At 41.5% G+C, this 17,949-nt stretch overlaps 1 protein-coding gene across 8 annotated transcripts in view; it reads right to left on the bottom strand.

Annotated features, from left to right (window-relative positions):
• LOC135508444 (V-type proton ATPase subunit H-like) overlaps window positions 1-16,875 on the bottom strand; it is an 86,962-nt gene extending 70,087 nt beyond the window's left edge. For 6 of the 8 annotated variants that reach the window (XM_064928643.1, XM_064928658.1, XM_064928636.1 and 3 more), the window contains exons 1-4: window positions 16,809-16,875; window positions 11,501-11,651; window positions 3,679-3,778; window positions 1,570-1,659 (exon numbers count right to left, since the gene is read on the bottom strand). In XM_064928643.1, coding sequence (XP_064784715.1) covers window positions 1,570-1,659; window positions 3,679-3,778; window positions 11,501-11,604 — 294 coding nt within the window. In that variant the 5' untranslated portion in view covers window positions 11,605-11,651; window positions 16,809-16,875. Of the gene's footprint in view, window positions 1-1,569; window positions 1,660-3,678; window positions 3,779-4,199; window positions 4,307-11,500; window positions 11,652-16,792 lie in introns of those variants that run through there. The other 2 variants (XM_064928652.1, XM_064928686.1) reach the window with 2 other exon arrangements.
• Between the last annotated feature and the right edge of the window lie 1,074 nt (window positions 16,876-17,949).

The raw sequence follows: 17,949 nt of genomic DNA, 5'->3' as shown, positions 1-17,949 counted from the left end.
TGTGTGGTTCCCACTGTGAAGCTTAGAGGAGGATGAGGTGTGATGGTGTGGGGGTGTTTGCTGGTGATACTGTCAGTGATTTATTTAGAATTCAAGGCACAACTTTTTAATGACAGAATAATGTCTGAGTATAACAGAACTGCTATGGTAGGTGAAAACCTGAGGAAAATCCATCCAGGAAGTGGGATTTTTTTGATGTGAGTGGTTTTCCATTGAATGCCTATTGACTATGTAATTGGTTAGGGCCCAGATTGCAGTTCCTATGGCTTCCACTAGATGTCAACAGTCTTTAGACATGGTTTCAGGCTTGTTTTCTGAAAAACGACAAAGAAAAATACCTTTTTGATAGGGGACTGGGGAAGCATGCAGTACTGGTTTGTGCGGGAGACTGTGTGCGCGACCTTCGTTCTTTTTCCTTTCTATTGAATACGCTATTGTCCGGTTGAAATATTATCGATTATTTAGATAATTGACACCCTGAGGATTAGTTCTAAACATCGTTTGACATGTTGACAAACTTTACCGGTACTATTAGGACGTATTTGTCTGCATGTTTTGACCGCCTTTAAGCCTGTGGATTACGGAACAAAACGCGCCAACAACACTGAGTTTTTGGGATATAAAGAGGGACTTTATCGAACAAAACCATTTGTGTAACTGGGACCCTTCTGATTGCAACCAGATGAAGAAAAGTAAGTGATTAATTTTATTGCTATTTCTGACTTTTGTGACTCATCTGCTTGGTTGGAAAATGTTTGTATGCTTGTGTGTGCAGGGCGCAGTCCTCAGATAATCGCATGGTCTGCTTTCGCCGTAAAGCCTTTTTGAAATCTGACAAAGCGGCTGGATTAACAAGAAGTTAATCTTTAAACCGATGTATAACACTTGTTTTTTTCATGAATGTTTATTATGAGTATTTCTGTGATTTGAATTTGGCGCTCTGCAGTTGTTGAGGTGGGTCGCTAGCGGCACGCCTGCGCCAGAGAGGTTAACCAGCACGGTCTGTGATTTATTTAGAATTCAAAGCATACTTAACCAGCATGACTACCACATCATTCTGAAATACGCCATCCCATCTGGTTTGAGCTTATTGGGACCATAATTTGTTTTCAACAGGACAATGACCCAAAATACACCTCCAGACTGTGTAAGGACTATTTGATGAGTGCTGCATCTGATGACCAGGTCTCCACAATCCCACAACCTCAACCCAATTGAGATGGTTTGAGATGAGTTGGACCGCAGAGTGAAGGAAAAGCAGCCAACAAGTGCTCAGCATATGTGGGAACTCCTTCAAGACTATTGGAAAAGCATTCCTCATGAAGCTGGTCAAGAGAATGCCAAGAGTGTGCAAAGCTGCAATCAAGGCAAAGGGTGGCTACTTTGAAGAACTTGTTTCACACATTTTTGAATACTTAATGATTTCATGTGTGTAAATAATAAAAATAAAGAAAAACCCTTGAATGGGTAGGTGTGTCCAAACCTTTGACTGGTACTGTATATTTGCATCTCATTTGTCCAAGTAAGCGAATATAAGTGTGTGCTTGTGTATCTGTAAGCAGGTGTTACCTGCAGGGTATCATCTATTAGGGTGAGGATGTACTGGACAGTCTGCTCCTTAGAGATGTGAGCCATCAGGTTCAGGAACGTCCTGGCACACTGGAGAAGGAAGAAAATATACCCGTTACTATGACATCCTGAAAACAAACTAATCTGAAAATCATCTTGGAGGATACAGTGAGCTCCAACAGGGATAGTGAGACACGTTTCGTTGTTTTGGCTCTGTACTCCAGCACTTTTGATACACCCATGCTAACCATTACAACAACAGAGGAGGTTAGCATTTTTGGGGTGGTGGGGTATGATATTTGTGCGTCTAACTCACTCATCATTATTCACGATTCATTCAGGATTATCCGGAATAAATGGTAGCATCCACATTAACATAGAAGAGTTTAGAAACCTATTATATTCTTATTTATAATAAAAGGGACTCCAAAAATGTCAAAACTTAATTTCTATCTACAAAAACTGTTAAATAGAAAATGTGTCTACTCTGATGTTGGCACGTAGGCCAACAGCAGGCAGATAGTGGGGGTAGGATGTGCTGGTAGGCTAGTCTACATGAGATTATCATCATATCCAATTTTATTTGTCACATGCAACAGGTGTAGGTAGACCTTACAGTGAAATGCATACTTACAACCCCCCCCGAAAAAAAGTGAGAGAAAAATAATAAATTATTAAAGAGCAGCAGTAAAATAAGAATAGGAGGATCGTTCTTTCCTAAAATAATGCATAAAAATTAATCCATGTTTTTGTCACTTCTAGATTAAACTACTACAATGCTCTACTTTCCGGCTACCCGGATAAAGCACTAAATACACTTCAGTTAGTGCTAAACAGATGCTAGAATCTTGACTAGAACCCCAAAAATGTGATCATATTACTCCAGTGCTAGCCCCTCTACACTGGCTTCCTAACCCTAGATCTAGCTGGTCTGTCATAATATAATAGAGACAGTAGATCTAGCTGGTCTTAGTATTCTCTGTGTCCTTTATTATTTTGGTTAGGTCTGGGTGTGACATGGGTGATGTGTGTTTGTCTCATTCTAGGGTGATCGTACTGTCAAGGGGTTTTTGTAGATTTATGTTGTTTTTTTCATCTAGGTGTTTATGTTGGTCTATGGTTGCCTAGATTGCTCAAAAGGTGATGGTTGCTGATAATGGGCCTCTGTACACCCATGTAGATATTCCCATAAATAAAAGTCACGTTTCCAGCTACAAAAGTAATTTACAACATTACCAATGTCTACACTGCATTTCTGATCAATTTGATGTTGTTTTAAAATGGACCAATTTTTTTTTATTGCGTTTCTTTCAAAAACAAGGACATTTGTAATTGGCATGCTGACTGCAGGAATGTCTACCAGAGCTGTTGCCAGATAATGTAATAATTTCTCTACCATAATGGGAATGTAATTCTGCTTTGAAAGTTGATAAAGTAGGTAACCCCACTTTTGAGAAAATGGCCCTTGAATAATTTTGTACACCTACTGGAGAGCTCTTCTTTGTCTACACCTATTCAGCATCATTCACACCCTCTTAAGCCATAGCCCCATCTATCTCTTTAAGGATTCACATGTGAAGCCATGTGCTATACAGAGTGAGTAGTGTAGTAATCAACCAAAGATGTCAATACTTAAAGCGGTGAAAGTAGTAGCTTGCCTATATCCTAACCTGACTTTGGTGCAGGTCCTGCTGTTCACATGACTCTCTCTGGTAAACACATACTATATCAAATCAATGTTTATTTGTCACATGCACAGGATACAGAAGTTGTAAATGGTACAGTGAAACGGTTACTTGCATATTTGCATAGTAGCAATATCAAAAATAGAAAGTGTCCAGATAAATATATTGCACAAATATTTTTTTATATGATGCTTACCCAGACACATTCTACATGTCTGGGTCATGTGACAGAGGCCAGGCACTACTTCTTTTACCTTTATCGTGCACTAACAGCTAAGATGCATGCATACGGTTTTAGTCATTTCAGTTTACATTGAAAGCGCTTTTTCATCACAAAAATGAATATAAAAGAATTGAAATATCACCGTTTGAACCCCCCCCCCCACCCCCAAGGATTACAATTTCTGAAAATTCCCTGTTGTACCTGATGTCCTTCATTTGTGAGGATGGTCTGTTTCTCCTCAGAATGAGCCACTTCAAACTTCTTAATGAACTCACAGTCCTCGGCAGAGATCATCTGGCCCCTGAGACAAACACAGCATGATAATTACAATACTACTTCACATTAGTCCTCTCAAATATAACATGCTTCTATCAAATCCTATCACCTCTGACAGAGAACACACAATGTAATAGAAATGATTACATTCATATTCCTCCCCTGAAATAATTTGACCCCAAGGGAGACAAGGTACACAGTATGATTGATGACTATTAAAACACTTACATTTACATTTACATTTAAGCCATTTAGCAGACGCTCTTATCCAGAGCGACTTACAAATTGGTGAATTCACCTTCTGACATCCAGTGGAACAGCCACTTTACAATCTAACACTTGAGTCTAACCAGCATAATAAACAAATTCCCATGAAAACCCAGCAGTGTTTGTCAGACCATGAGACATCCCAAAAACCAGTCTCTAACAAAAATATCTGCACGTACATGTCAGTGGTTTTGCTCTACAACCCCCACAAGCGTCACGGGACTCGTTTGAAGTTTGCCCGGAACCAGTTGAAAAAGAAGATTAATGGAAGTATATATGGATGTAGTTTAGTGTCAAAAAAAGGTTACATACAGTACCACCCAAAAGTTGACACACCTACTCATTCAATGTTTTTTAATTATTTTTACTATGTTCACTATTATTTTACAATGTAGAAGACAAAAACTAATGAAATAACACATATGGAATCATGCAGTAACCAAAAGTGTTAAATCAAAATAGATTTGATTTCTTCAAAGTAGCCACGCTTTACCTTAACGGCAGCTTTGCACACTTGGCATTCTCTTAACCCGCTTCTTGAGGTAGTCACCTGGAATGCATTTCAATTAACAGGTGTGCCTTGTGGAATTTCTTTCCTTCTTAATGTCTTTGAGCTAATCAGTTGTGTTGTGACAAGGAAGGGGTGGTATACAGAAGATGGTCTTTTACCAAATAGGGCGAAGTCCATATTACGGCAAGAACAGCTCAAATAACCAAAGCGAAACGACAGTCCATCAATACTTAAAGACATGAAGTTCAGTCAATCTGGAAAATGTCAAGAAACGTGAAAGTGAAACTATCAAAGAGCAATGCAACTGGATCTCATGACGACCACCACAGAAAAGGAAGACTCAGAGTTACCTCTGCTGCAAAGGATAAGTTCATTGGAGTTAACTGCTCTCCAGAGGGTAGTGAGTTCTGCACAACGCATCACCGGGGGCAAACTACCTGCCCACTAGGACACCTACAGCACCTGATGTCGCAGGAAGGCCAAAAAGATCATCAAGGACAACAACCACCCGAGCCACTGCCTGTTCACCCCACTATCATCCAGAAGGCGAGGTCAAAGCTGGGACCGAGAGACTGAAAAACAGCTTTTATCTCAAGGCCAGACTGTTAAACAGCCCTCACTAACATTGAGAGGCTGCTGCCAACATACTGACTCAAATCTCTAGCCGCTTTAATAATTAAAAATGGGATATAATAAACTTATCACGAGTCACTTTAAACAATGCCACTTTAATACATTTTTACATATCCTACATTACCCAACTCATATGTATATACTGTACTCTATACCATGAACTGCATCTTGCCTACGCCGCACGGCCATCGCTCATCCATATTTATATGTACATATTCTTATTCATCCCTTTACATGTGTGTATAAGGTAGTTGCTGTGAATTTGTTGGATTACTTGTTAGATATTAGTATGTGTATGTGACCAATATAATTTTTGCATAAATTTATTCAAGCAGCATCTCAAACAAATGACCTGACTGCAAAGAAACCACAATCACCAACCCAATTGAGATGGTTTGGGATGAGTTGGGTTCCCACCACAGAGTGAAGTGAAAACTGATGCCACAACCAGCATGTTCTGCAGCATACCATCCCATCTGAAGTTTTTCAACAGGAAGTTTACATACACTTGGAGGCTTCAGATGACCTGGACAAATCAAAAATTGAGATGGTTTGGGATGAGTTGGACCACAGAGTGAAGTCAATAAAACTCGTTTATTCAACCACTCCACAAAATTCTTATTAACAAACTATAATTTTGTCAAGTCAGTTAGGACATCTAATTTGTGCATGTCAAATAATTTTCCCAACAACTGTTTACAGACAGATTATTTCACTGTATCACAAACTGTATCACAATTCCAGTGGGTCAGAAGTTTACAAACACTTAGTTGACGGTGCCTTTAAACAGCTTGGAAAATTCCAGAAATTGATGTCATTGCTTTAGAAGCTTCTGATTGACTCACATGATGTCAATTAGCCTATTGGAGGTGTACCTGTGGATGCATTTCAAGGCCGACCTTCAAACTCAGTGCTTCCTTGCTTGACATCATGGGAAAATCAATCAGCAAAGACCTCATAGAAAAAAAAATTGTCGACCTCCACAAGTCTGGTTCATCTTTCGGAGCAATTTCCAAAATGCCTGAAGGTACCACATTCATCTGTACAAACAATAGTACGCAAGTATAAACACCATGGGACCACACAGCCGTCATACTGCTCAGGAAGGAGACGTGTTCCTTCAATCCCAGAACAACAGCAAAGGACCTTGTGAAGATGCTGGAGGAAACAGGCACAAAAGTACCAATATCCACAGTAAAACGAGTCATATATTGACAAACTGAAAGGCCACTCAGCAAGGAAGAAGCCACTGCTCCAAAAACAACAAAAGAAAGTCAGACTACAGTTTGAAACTGCACATGTGGACAAAGATCGTACTTTTTAGAGAAATGTCCTCTGGTCTGATGAAACAAAAATTAGAACTCTTTGGCCATAATGACCATTATGTTTGGAGGAAAAAGGAAGACGCTTGCAAGCCGAAGAACACCATCCCAACCGTGAAGCATGGGGGTGGCAGCATCATGTTGTGGAGGTGCATTTCTGCAGGAGGGACTGGTGTACTTCACAAAATAGATGGCATCATGTGGATGGAAAATTATGTGGATGTATTGAAGCAACATCTCAAGACCTCAGTCAGGAAGTTAAAGCTTGGTCGGAAATGGGTCTCAAATCAAAACAAAAATCAAATGTATTTGTCACATACACATGGTTAGCAGATGTTAATGTGAGTGTAGCGAAATGCTTGTGCTTCTAGTTCCGACAATGCAGTAATAAACAACGAGTAATCTAACAATTCCAAAACTACTACCTTATACACACAAGTGTAAAGGGATAAATAATATGTACATAAAGATATATGAATGAGTGATGGTACAGAACGGCATAGGCAAGATGCAGTAGATGGTATAGAGTACAGTATATACATATGAGATGAGTAATGTAGGGTATGTAAACAAAGTGGCATAGTTTAAAGTGGCTAGTGATATATTTGACATCAATTTCCATCAATTCCCATTATTAAAGTGGCTGGAGTTGAGTCAGTGTGTTGGGAGCAGCCACTCAATGTTAGTGGTGGCTGTTTAACAGTCTGATGGCCTTGAGATTGAAAAGCAGCTTCTGTCTCTCGGTCCCTGCTTTGATGCACCTGTACTGACCTCGCCTTATGGATGATAGCGGGGTGAACAGGCAGTGGCTCGGGTGGTTGTTGTCCTTGATGATCTTTATGGCCTTCCTGTGACATCGGGTGGTGTAGGTGTCCTGGAGGGCAGGTAGTTTGCCCCCGGTGATGCGTTGTGCAGACCTCACTACCCTCTGGAGAGCCTTACGGTTGTGGGCGGAGCAGTTGCCGTACCAGGCGGTGATACAGCCCGACAGGATGCTCTCGATTGTGCATCTGTAGAAGTTTGTGAGTGCTTTTGGTGACAAGCTTAATTTCTTCAGCCTCCTGAGGTTGAAGAGGTGCTGCTGCGCCTCATGCGTTTCTATGGGCTAATAGTAGTAAGGCCAAAAGCAACGTTTCATCCAATATTTTATTAATATTTTTGGGTCAACACTTCAAAATCAAATTGATCATACCAAGGATAATTTAGCATCTTCAAACAACTCCATATAGCTTAGTAGAACCCCCATCTCCCCCAGTTTAGACTCTGGAGGGGTGATTTCCACTAAGATGACATACACAGAGTGTACAACACATTACACTCTTTCCATGACAGACGGAACAGGTGAAAGATATGATCCATTATTGATGTCACTTGTTAAATCCACTTCAAAATCAATGTAGATGAATGGGAGGAGACGGGTTAAATAAGGATTTTTAAGCTTTGAGACAGTTGAGAGATGGATGTACTGGGTGCCAGTGAATGGACAAAACAAAATATTTTAGTGACTTTGAGCAGGCTATGGTAGCAGGTGTCAAGCACACCAGTGTGTGTCAAAAACTGCAAAGCTGCTGTTTGTATCAAGAATGATCCACCACTCAAAGGACATCCAGCCAAATTGATACGACTGTGGGAAGCATCAGAATCAACATGGGCCAGCATCCCAGTGGAACACGTTCGACACTTTTTAGAGTCCGAGCCACAACGAATTGAAAAAAGAAAGAAAGTAATGGACGTCATCCACAAGGCAGAACGTGGCATCGGACTGTGGCAATGGAATGTAGCTGAAAAGAGACGAGGGATAAGAAGAAGTTCATACTGTACGCTTTTGGTGGAGAAGTAGCCACAGTTATTAATGAACTGTTTTGGTGACAATCAGCTTTGAAATCAGAAAATGTTTGCATCACAAAGTATGAGGGTAGTGAATTCAGTCATAAGCTAGCAAGGAAAGTTAGCCTACCAAGCTGTAGTGTTCTAGCCTGTACTGGACATTGTTTTGCCAACAGTAATGAACAATTTCTACATGCCATGTTGCATTATTCAAGTGTATTAGCTTTTGTGCATCATGAGAGGGAGGCTAACAACAACGCCAGACAGCTCTAGTAATGAATGACAAGGTGGAGCAGACTCTTTGCTCTATAAAGGGCCTGCACTGATCCTCTCAATCACGTAAGATACATTTGACAGAAGTAGCAAATCTAACAAATTCTAGTACCGACCCGGATGCCATGTTTTCCTCACTGTTCTCCCAGTCTCTGCATCGGAGTATCACTATCATAGGCCTGCATTGACAGGCATAAGCGGTCTTTTAATCATGCAGTCGCAAAACGTGTTTAAGATCAAAGCGAGCCTAGTCGCATTTGCACATTTTTTGATATCTTCTAGTGAGCCCAGTTGCAGCTCATTTCTAGTCAGCAATGAAAATCCTGGAAAAGTCAGTGTGTGCATCACCTGTGTATAATGCCAGTGGGCCGTTGCCAGAGGAGAAAGACATTTGTATAATGATATACAGACTAACTATATAGTAGCCAATTAAAACCTACTGTGTAGTTTGGCTGGTTAATTATTTAACCATTAGCATGTATTAATGTCATTGTCATGTCCTTTCCACCAGCACTCGTATAACCCGGGGAGCAGTTGATGAAACCATTGCTGCATACTCCACTTGTAAAACAGTCTCACAAGCGCTCAACATTGGCTAGGAGTCTCTTTTCAATACTGGCCATGTAACTCTGACAAATATTCTTACAAAAGCCTAACTGACAAATAACTCCTATGCTGTCAAGGTCTCCTCTGAACACTGAATATTTTAACCTTACAAAATACATCAACATCTTAGTTACTGCTCCCACCTTAGCCATCTGGATCCCTGGTTCATTGAATGAGGGAATTATTTTAGAAAGACATAAAAAGTATTTGGTAATAATTGTAATGTGGCAGGGTGGCCAACCATCCTCCAGGAGAGTTACTGGGGGTGCAAGGTGGCCAACCATCCTCCAGGAGAGTTACTGGGGGTGCAAGGTGGCCAACCATCCTCCAGGAGAGTTACTGGGGGTGCAAGGTGGCCAACCATCCTCCAGTCGAGTCCAGGAGAGATACCTGGGGTGCAAGGTAGCCAACCATCCTGCATGAGAGTTACTGGGGGTGCAAGGTGGCCAAACATCCTTCAGGAGAGTTACTGGGGGTGCAAGGTGGCCAACCATAATCCAGGAGAGTTACTGGGGGTGCAAGGTGGCCAACCATCCTCCATGAGAGTTACTGGGGGTACAAGGTGGCCAACCATCCTCCATGAAAGTTACTGGGGGTGCAAGGTGGCCAAACATCCTTCAGGAGAGTTACTGGGGGTGCAAGGTGGCCAACCATAATCCAGGAGAGTTACTGGGGGTGCAAGGTGGCCAACCATCCGCCATGAGAGTTACTGGGGGTGCAAGGTGGCCAACCATCCTCCATGAGAGTTACTGGGGGTGCAAGGTGGCCAACCATCCTCCAGGAGAGATACTTGGGGTGCAAGGTGGCCAACCATAATCCAGGAGAGTTACTGGGGGTGCAAGGTGGCCAAACATCCTCCATGAGAGTTACTGGGGGTGCAAGGTGGCCAACCATCCTCCATGAGAGTTACTGGGGGTGCAAGGTGGCCAACCATCCTCCAGGAGAGATACTGGGGGTGCAAGGTGGCCAACCACAATCCAGGAGAGTTACTGGGGGTGCAAGGTGGCCAACCATCCTCCATGAGAGTTACTGGGGGTACAAGGTGGCCAACCATCCTTCAGGAGAGTTACTTGGGGTGCAAGGTGGCCAACCATCCTCCAGGAGAGATACTTGGGGTGCAAGGTGGCCAACCATCCTCCAGGAGAGTTACTTGGGGTGCAAGGTGGCTGGGATACTGGGTGGGCAGGATTTCACTCCAACCCTGCTCAAACACACCACATTGCAAAAAAATAAAAATAAATATATTTAAAAAAATAAAAAGCCTGCACACCCAGTATCTCTCCAGATGGAAGGCTGACGGACCACATGTGTTTTATACAGTAGCCCATGAGCACAGTATTTTACTTTGTGGGGGGTTAAGTGCCTTGCTCAAGGACACGACGGCAGGAAATATAATATATGGGATCAGAGATCAGCTGTCTTCCATTGTCAAGACCAGTGATAACAATGGTTACTTTGTGAAGTGGGTGCTTTTATCATACAACATAATTTTCAATAAAAGTAAAACAAAAGCCTGTCATACTTGTCCGAAGGACAAGTGGCTAAAAAAAGTTAAATGTTAAGCTCTGGTCTGATCTATTATGGGATGTCAGGGTCTTTTGACTTCTCTATTTAACAGTAAGTTCCTAATTACAGAGAGAGCTTCTTATCCATTTACATTTACATTTAAGTCATTTAGCAGACGCTCTTATCCAGAGCGACTTACAAATTGGTGAATTACCCTTCTGACATCAGTGGAACAGCCACTTTACAATAGTGCATCATTTAAGGGGGGGGGGGGGTGAGAAGGATTGCTTTATCCTATCCTAGGTATTCCTTGAAGAGGTGGGGTTTCAGGTGTCTCCGGAAGGTGGTGATTGACTCCGCTGTCCTGGCGTCGTGAGGGAGTTTGTTCCACCATTGGGGGGCCAGAGCAGCGAACAGTTTTGACTGGGCTGAGCGGGAAGCTTTATCCAAAGCTGACATTCACACTGGAAATACCACACATACCAGTCAGCACTATACAACCTGGTTCCATTTCTCAAGTCCGTGATTATGTTACTGAGACCACTAAGGCCCTCGACAGCCTGAAGTAGAAGGTCTGAGTAAGTTCCTTTTGTCTGTAGATTTCTAACATTCACAAGGCATTGAGTCACAGAACAGAGAACCAAAGAAAACCCATCTGCGACATTTGACTTCAGTATGTAGGGCCTAAAGACCAGAATTCAGACATTCAAAGAAATCATAGGCCTAGAGTCTTATAGACAACTGATGAGGAAGATACATGGTGACAGGAGGATGAAGAGGATGATGACGAAGGTGTACTTACTGCAGGTATGACTGCCAGTTGACCTGGTTGGCTCTGACCTCCGCAGCCTTGGCAGCGATGATGTTAGTGGGTACTGCAGCATCCACCGCCCCGCGGATATCCATCCTGATACACCTGTTCAATACCACTCTGGACTACAATAAATAATTCCCTGGAGGGAGAAAGGGAGGGTTATCAATGAATAATAAACCATCACGAATCAACAAGTCCTCCTAAACATTGATTTGACAACATGCTACATTGCTCATAATAGCCCAACTGTTGGTGAGAGCAGTTTGTTAAAGCGTAGGCTATTAATTATGGTGCCAGTCAGGAATTCATGGCCAACTCTGCAGACAGATCCTCATTTTTTCCATCAGCTATCTTGATGCTTTCAAGACAACTCGGAACCTCTGATTTAAAAAATGTACGTAGGTTTTTGCGTAAAGCGTCCCATTGATCGAATCTGATATTTTTCTAGTTGGAAACTCGGGCCTCATCTTTCTACAACGAGTTTACAAGTCAGACATGTCCAGGGCCATACATGTCCAGGGCTACAAATTAACAGTTAACATTTAGTTTCCCTGTCTAAAAATGTGCGTCATCATTGTGCACATTTTCTCCTTTCCTCCTTAATGGATGTGCAGCCATAGAAATAAAATGAATAGAACAGGCGTCCCCATTCAAGTCAATGATGGCATAATGGGTGGACTGGCAGTAATTGCAAGTGTACCCATAGGAGCAAAGCAGGAAGGAAATTCCTTAAAAGTAACCCCATCAGTAAATTCATTAAGTTAACGCAGGAAGTAAACCCATCAATATGTGCTGCGATTTGTTGTTGAGACAAGATGGAGAACAGCTATGACCGGGCTCAATTGGAGCATACCGGGCTCAATAGGAAGAGTGATTCATTGTGAAAAAGACAGAATATCTACATCTACTCGTAAAATATTTGGTAAACATATGGTTTGGGGTATAAATATACATTAAAGACGACAATATTATGCAAAGTTAGTATTGATCATATTGAACAAAATGTCTTTATTTCCATTTCCATTCTGTATAGAGGGAGTTGTGTTGCTGCACCCTTTAAGCCAATCTGAGATGAAGATCAAATTTACTCAAATGTACTGAACAAAAACGCATGTTGGTCCCATGTTTCGTCAGCTGAAATAAAACAATAATAAAATATTATACCAGACATTCTGTGTACACATTTGTTTACATTCATGTTAGTGAGCACTTCTCCTTTGCCAAGATAATCCATCCACCTGACAGGTGTGACATATAAAGAAGCTGATTAAACAGCATGATCATTACACAGGTGCACATTGTGCTGGGGACAATAAAAGGCCATTCTAAAATGTGCAGTTTTGTCACAACACAATGCCACAGATGTCTCAAGTTGAGGGAGCGTGCAATTGGCATGCTGACTCTAGGAATATCCACAAGAGCTGTTGCCAGAGAATTGTTCATTTCTCTACCATAAGCCGCGTTCAACGTTGTTTTAGAGAATTTGGCTTTACATCTAACCGGCTTCACAACCGCAGACCACGTGTATAGGGTTGTGTGGGCGAGCGGTTTGCTGATGTCAACATTGTGACAAGAGCGCCCCATGGTGCAGCGGGGTTATGGTATGGGCAGGTATAAGCTACGGACAACGAACACAATTTCATTTTAAATCGATGGCAATTTGAATGCACACTTTTCAATGACGTTCTAATTTAAAACCAAAATGTTCCATATACATAAAAAGCTTATTACCTCATTTTGTGCACAAATTTGTTTACATCTTTACTAATAGCGAACGCACAACATTACAACAATTTCTTCAGACTAAGTTTGAGGCTATTTTTCTATGAAAGTAAATCAGTAATATTACGAGTAAAGTAGAAATCCCAGGATTAAATATGCGATAAGATATGTTTCAAGAAACATATATATATATTTGGTCTGGTGAAGAGGTTTTATGTGCTGACAATGGAAGCTGATTGAGTTTTTTACACCGCTGGAAATTACGAGTCGTCACCATCCGAGACAGAGAAAAATGTAAACACCACAAGACCAGTCTGAAGGCCTTGAAATACATCCATCCAATGATGACAATTAGCCTATCAGAAGCTTCTAAAGCCATGGAATAATTTCCTGGAATTTTCCAAGCTGTTTAAAGGCACAGTCAACTAAGTGTATGTAAACTTCTGACCCTCAGGAATTGTGATAGTGATTTATAAGTGAAATAATCTGTCTGTAAACAATTGTTGGAAAAAATACTTAGGACATCTACTTTGTGCATGACACAACAGCCTTGCCAAAACTATAGTTTCTTAACAAGAAATTTGTGGAGTGGTTGAAAAAAACGAGTGTTAATGACTCCAACCTAAGTGTATGTGAACTTCCGACTTCAACTTTAAGGTAATATAATTTTGTTCACAAGCTAAGTTGTTTTTCAACGTTAGTTTGAGTCTGCTGCTTCAACTGATAGCAAAGAAATGCCTAGTCAGATGTAAACACATCTAGATCGAGTTGTGCGCTTCTGATCAGTAGCTGTGTGGTTGGGGTCAGTGTCTAAACTACAGTTGTTGCATGTGAAAAACTGAAATAAGTGCAATGAGAAGTGATTGGGTAAAATATGAAGCAAGTGAATGAAGATTGCTTTGCTCTATCCAATCAGAGCAGCAGAATCAACGTACAGCCGCCCTTCTCTTCACAGACAGGCAAACTAGCCAGTGGTTATTTAGAGCAAGGGGGACAATCCTGAGAAGGACAAAGTTCAGTCCGAAACAGATTTGTTTTTTTAAATGGGAATTCTGTCACGCTAAGCGTTGTCTCCCATCGAGTCACATGTTGCTTGGCAACAGTTGCCTTGGCAACAGTTGCCTTGGCAGGCCTGCTCCCTCCATGGCTAAAGCCAGTGTGAGAAACACATTGCTAAAACACAGATTCATGAGAGTTGTTAGACAAAGCAAGGGAAGTGAACTTCAAAACTAGATGTAGTTTTATTGTAATTTCCAGTGGTTGTTGGTAAGTTATGAATCTGCTAGCTTCTGACATGACTTACTAAATCTATAATGAATGCAGATGATGGGTTACTAAAACAGCTCTATTGACAGAAGAAGCTATTCTTAATTTGTTTTCAGCAAAGAAGTAGAAGATCTCATACACTAACCTTTTGTCTAGCTTGTTGGGAAAGTGTTCAAAAATTAAGTTTGTTTACATAGTTAGAAAATGTTGATGATGCAGTTACTAAAACATCTGTAAAGTTTGATCAGTACCAGATAATTCTTGAATAGCAGGGAAGTCGACCATGTCATACCCTCTGACCACTTTTCCAACAACTTAGACAAAGAGTTAGTGGGATCCTGGGTGGCGCAGCGGTCTAAGGCATTGTGTCGCAGTGCTAGAGGAGTCACTACAGACCCAGGTTATATCACAACCGGCTGTGATCGAGAGTCCCATAGGGCGGCGCACAATTGGCCCAGCGTCGTCCAGGTTAGGGGAGGGTTTGGCAAGGGTAGGCCGTCATTGTAAATAAGATTTGTTCAAATGACTTGCCTAGTTAAAGGTTAAATAAAACAAAAGTAGTTGATTTGCGTCAAAAGTTTCATTGTTGCATTTACAGCGAATGGAAGTGATTGTCACAATTGGGCCTTTAGAATGCTGAGGAAATCCCATTAAAATGGTTGGAGGACAAAAAGGCCAAAAAGTTTGGTTTAACAAGACCTGCAAACATGCACGCGTTTGCGTACCAACTACGCATTTCTCTGTCCATGTACGAGACCCGAGTTAAAAGTACGCAGAAATGAGGGCCTGAATTATTATTTTCTTACATTTTAATAAAAATCCACTGAGTAAATCTAACATCCCGATTCTCGAGATGAAACACACAGACATGCAAACTGGCACTAATCAGAATAGAAAGAGGAGTGGGAGGCCCCGGTGCACAATTGAGCAAGAGGACTGGTACATTAAAGTGTCTAGTTTAAGAAACAGATGCCTCCCAAGTCCACAACTGGCAGCTTCATTTAATAGTATCCGCAAAACACCGTCTCCACATCAATAGTGAAGAGCCGATTCCGGGATGCTGGCCTTCTAGGCAGAGTTGCAAAGAAAAAGCCATCTCTGTCCAGTGTCTGATATTTTTCCCATCTTAATCTTTTATTGGCCAGTCTGAGATATGGCTTTTTCTTTGCAACTCTACACTGTATTTCTGATCAATTTGATGTTATTTTAATGGACAAAAAGGTTGATTTTCTTTCAAAAACAAGGACATTTGTAAGTGACCCCAAACTGTTGAACAGTAGTTTGTGTGTGTGTGTACATATATTAGCGTAGCTGACCATTCATCACATCGTAAAATGGTTCATGACCATCCATCCTAGTGTTCTTATTCTATGCCAACTACAATGCATCGTTCTACTACATCCAAAGGTGTGTTCGTAAATTCAATCCGAAGTGCCAGAGACCACTCAGAGTGAGCTCTGGGCGTTGGTAAATTCAGCCTTTTACCTCTCGGAGAGTTCAGAGCGCACACTGGACACTCTGGCCGAGGAGTAGGGTTGATCCGAGCATTCTGACCTTACAACGGCAGTCAAACATCCAAGCTAACTGGCTAGCTCCTTCCAGACACAAATGAGAGAACAGTTATTCTGCGCCCTCGCTCACTCAGACAAGAGTGCTCTTAAATTGAACGCAGCCCAAGAAAATGTACGGTTTTGATTGGATGATAAGCATTTTAACGACTGAGAAACTGTTTACATTTCAACTGATTGGAATGTTAACAAGTATAGCACTTCCAAGTTCTCTTGAACGCGGCATGAGCTAACACTTGCCAGTAGCTTTGCCAGGCAACTCAGGACAGAAGTAACGTTAGCTAGCTAATTTAGCCAATGCAATATGATTCATGTTGCTGGTGCAGTCACGTCGACTAGCCGACTAAACACAATCGTGGAGTTCAGTTGGCTTGTCATTGACAAAACATAAGCTGTAACGTTATAATTTGGCTAAATCGACAGCAATGGTCAACAAATCCCGAGATAAATATAGTAAGCGTTGTTACTGAATTGGATTGAGTCGTTTCTCGACAGCTACGATAACTGGCTATTGTCAATACTATGGTGCAGGTCAGAACCATATACAGTATAACGGTTAGCTTTATGATTCTGGAGCAGGCTAGCTTAGTTAAGTCATCAACGTAAATATAATGTACCGACAATACACAACCTAGAATCTCAAAGAAACATTACAATACTGTCTTCCCACCACTGACACAACCAAAATAAAACATTAATTAACTGTCTTTTAAAAGCAAAATACCATTAACATCACCTACCTGTCAGCTGACAAACTACAAGACGACGTCACGAGACACCTATCATGTGATGGTGTCGTGCACGTCAGTAGGAAGCGGCTTCTTTTGCTTCTTCTACTATGGGTTTAATGGCGTACTACAACCCAAAAAGGTGTGCTGCCGCCACCAACTGGATAGGTCTAACCCCCCCCCCTCCCTCCCCCAAAATAAAAAAAAATATCCATAGGTAATAGTGAAACTAACTTAATCCACCCCCCCAAAATAATACATTGCCAAAACAAACAAAACTCCAACTTCTTCCTTCTTTTAATTATTCACATCTCCCTTCTCAGGCTCTAGGACCTGAGAGGGTGGTACGGCTTGTGCCACTATTCCCTTTAACTTCTTTGCTGAGAAATCTTTCAGCACCAGGAACCGCCCCACCCCGCCACATCCACTATTTTTTCTACCTTCCTGGACCTTCTCTCCACCTCGGCAGTGCCATTAATTACCACAGCTATAAAGGCTACAAAGTCCACCTTCTTAACCTTTACAATGTCAGGATCCTGCTGGTGAAAGGAAACCCCTGCACCCTGCAGTGCAGGCCTATCCACCATCACGGACTCTTCTGGTATACCATTCAAACCCTCAACCCTTTTCACAGCTGCTGCATATGAAATTATCTGTACAACCCTGACTTTGGCCACCTCATTCTCTTTCACCCTTGTGGGTCATTCGAAAGACGTGGCCTTATGGTTTGCAACATGTCACATATTTACCACTTTTATAACACCTAATATGATATTTTTCCACAACTTTGACAACTCGGCTTCTCCCTTCTGCAAACACTTGATACATGACCAAAAGCTTTATAATGATCACACTGCATTGGTCTTGGGATAAATGCTCTGACTCTGTAGTTAATATACCCTAACTGTACTTGAGAGACTCCATATCACAAACAAAAGAACAGATAGACCATTCACCACACGATTTATCCGACGTGCTTCAATCACTATTCACTATTCAATTTCATTGGTTACAGTTGAAATGAGGAAATCAGTCAATTTAAATAAATTATTTAGACCCCTAATCAATGGATTTCACATGGACTGGGAACACAGATATGCATCTGTTGGTCACAGATACATTACCAAAAAAAAATGGGCCTCACAATGGGCCT

This window comes from Oncorhynchus masou, chromosome 3 (genome assembly GCF_036934945.1).
Source record: "Oncorhynchus masou masou isolate Uvic2021 chromosome 3, UVic_Omas_1.1, whole genome shotgun sequence".
Lineage (NCBI taxonomy): Eukaryota > Metazoa > Chordata > Actinopteri > Salmoniformes > Salmonidae > Oncorhynchus > Oncorhynchus masou.
This window is presented reverse-complemented; position numbering and strand designations above follow the sequence as displayed.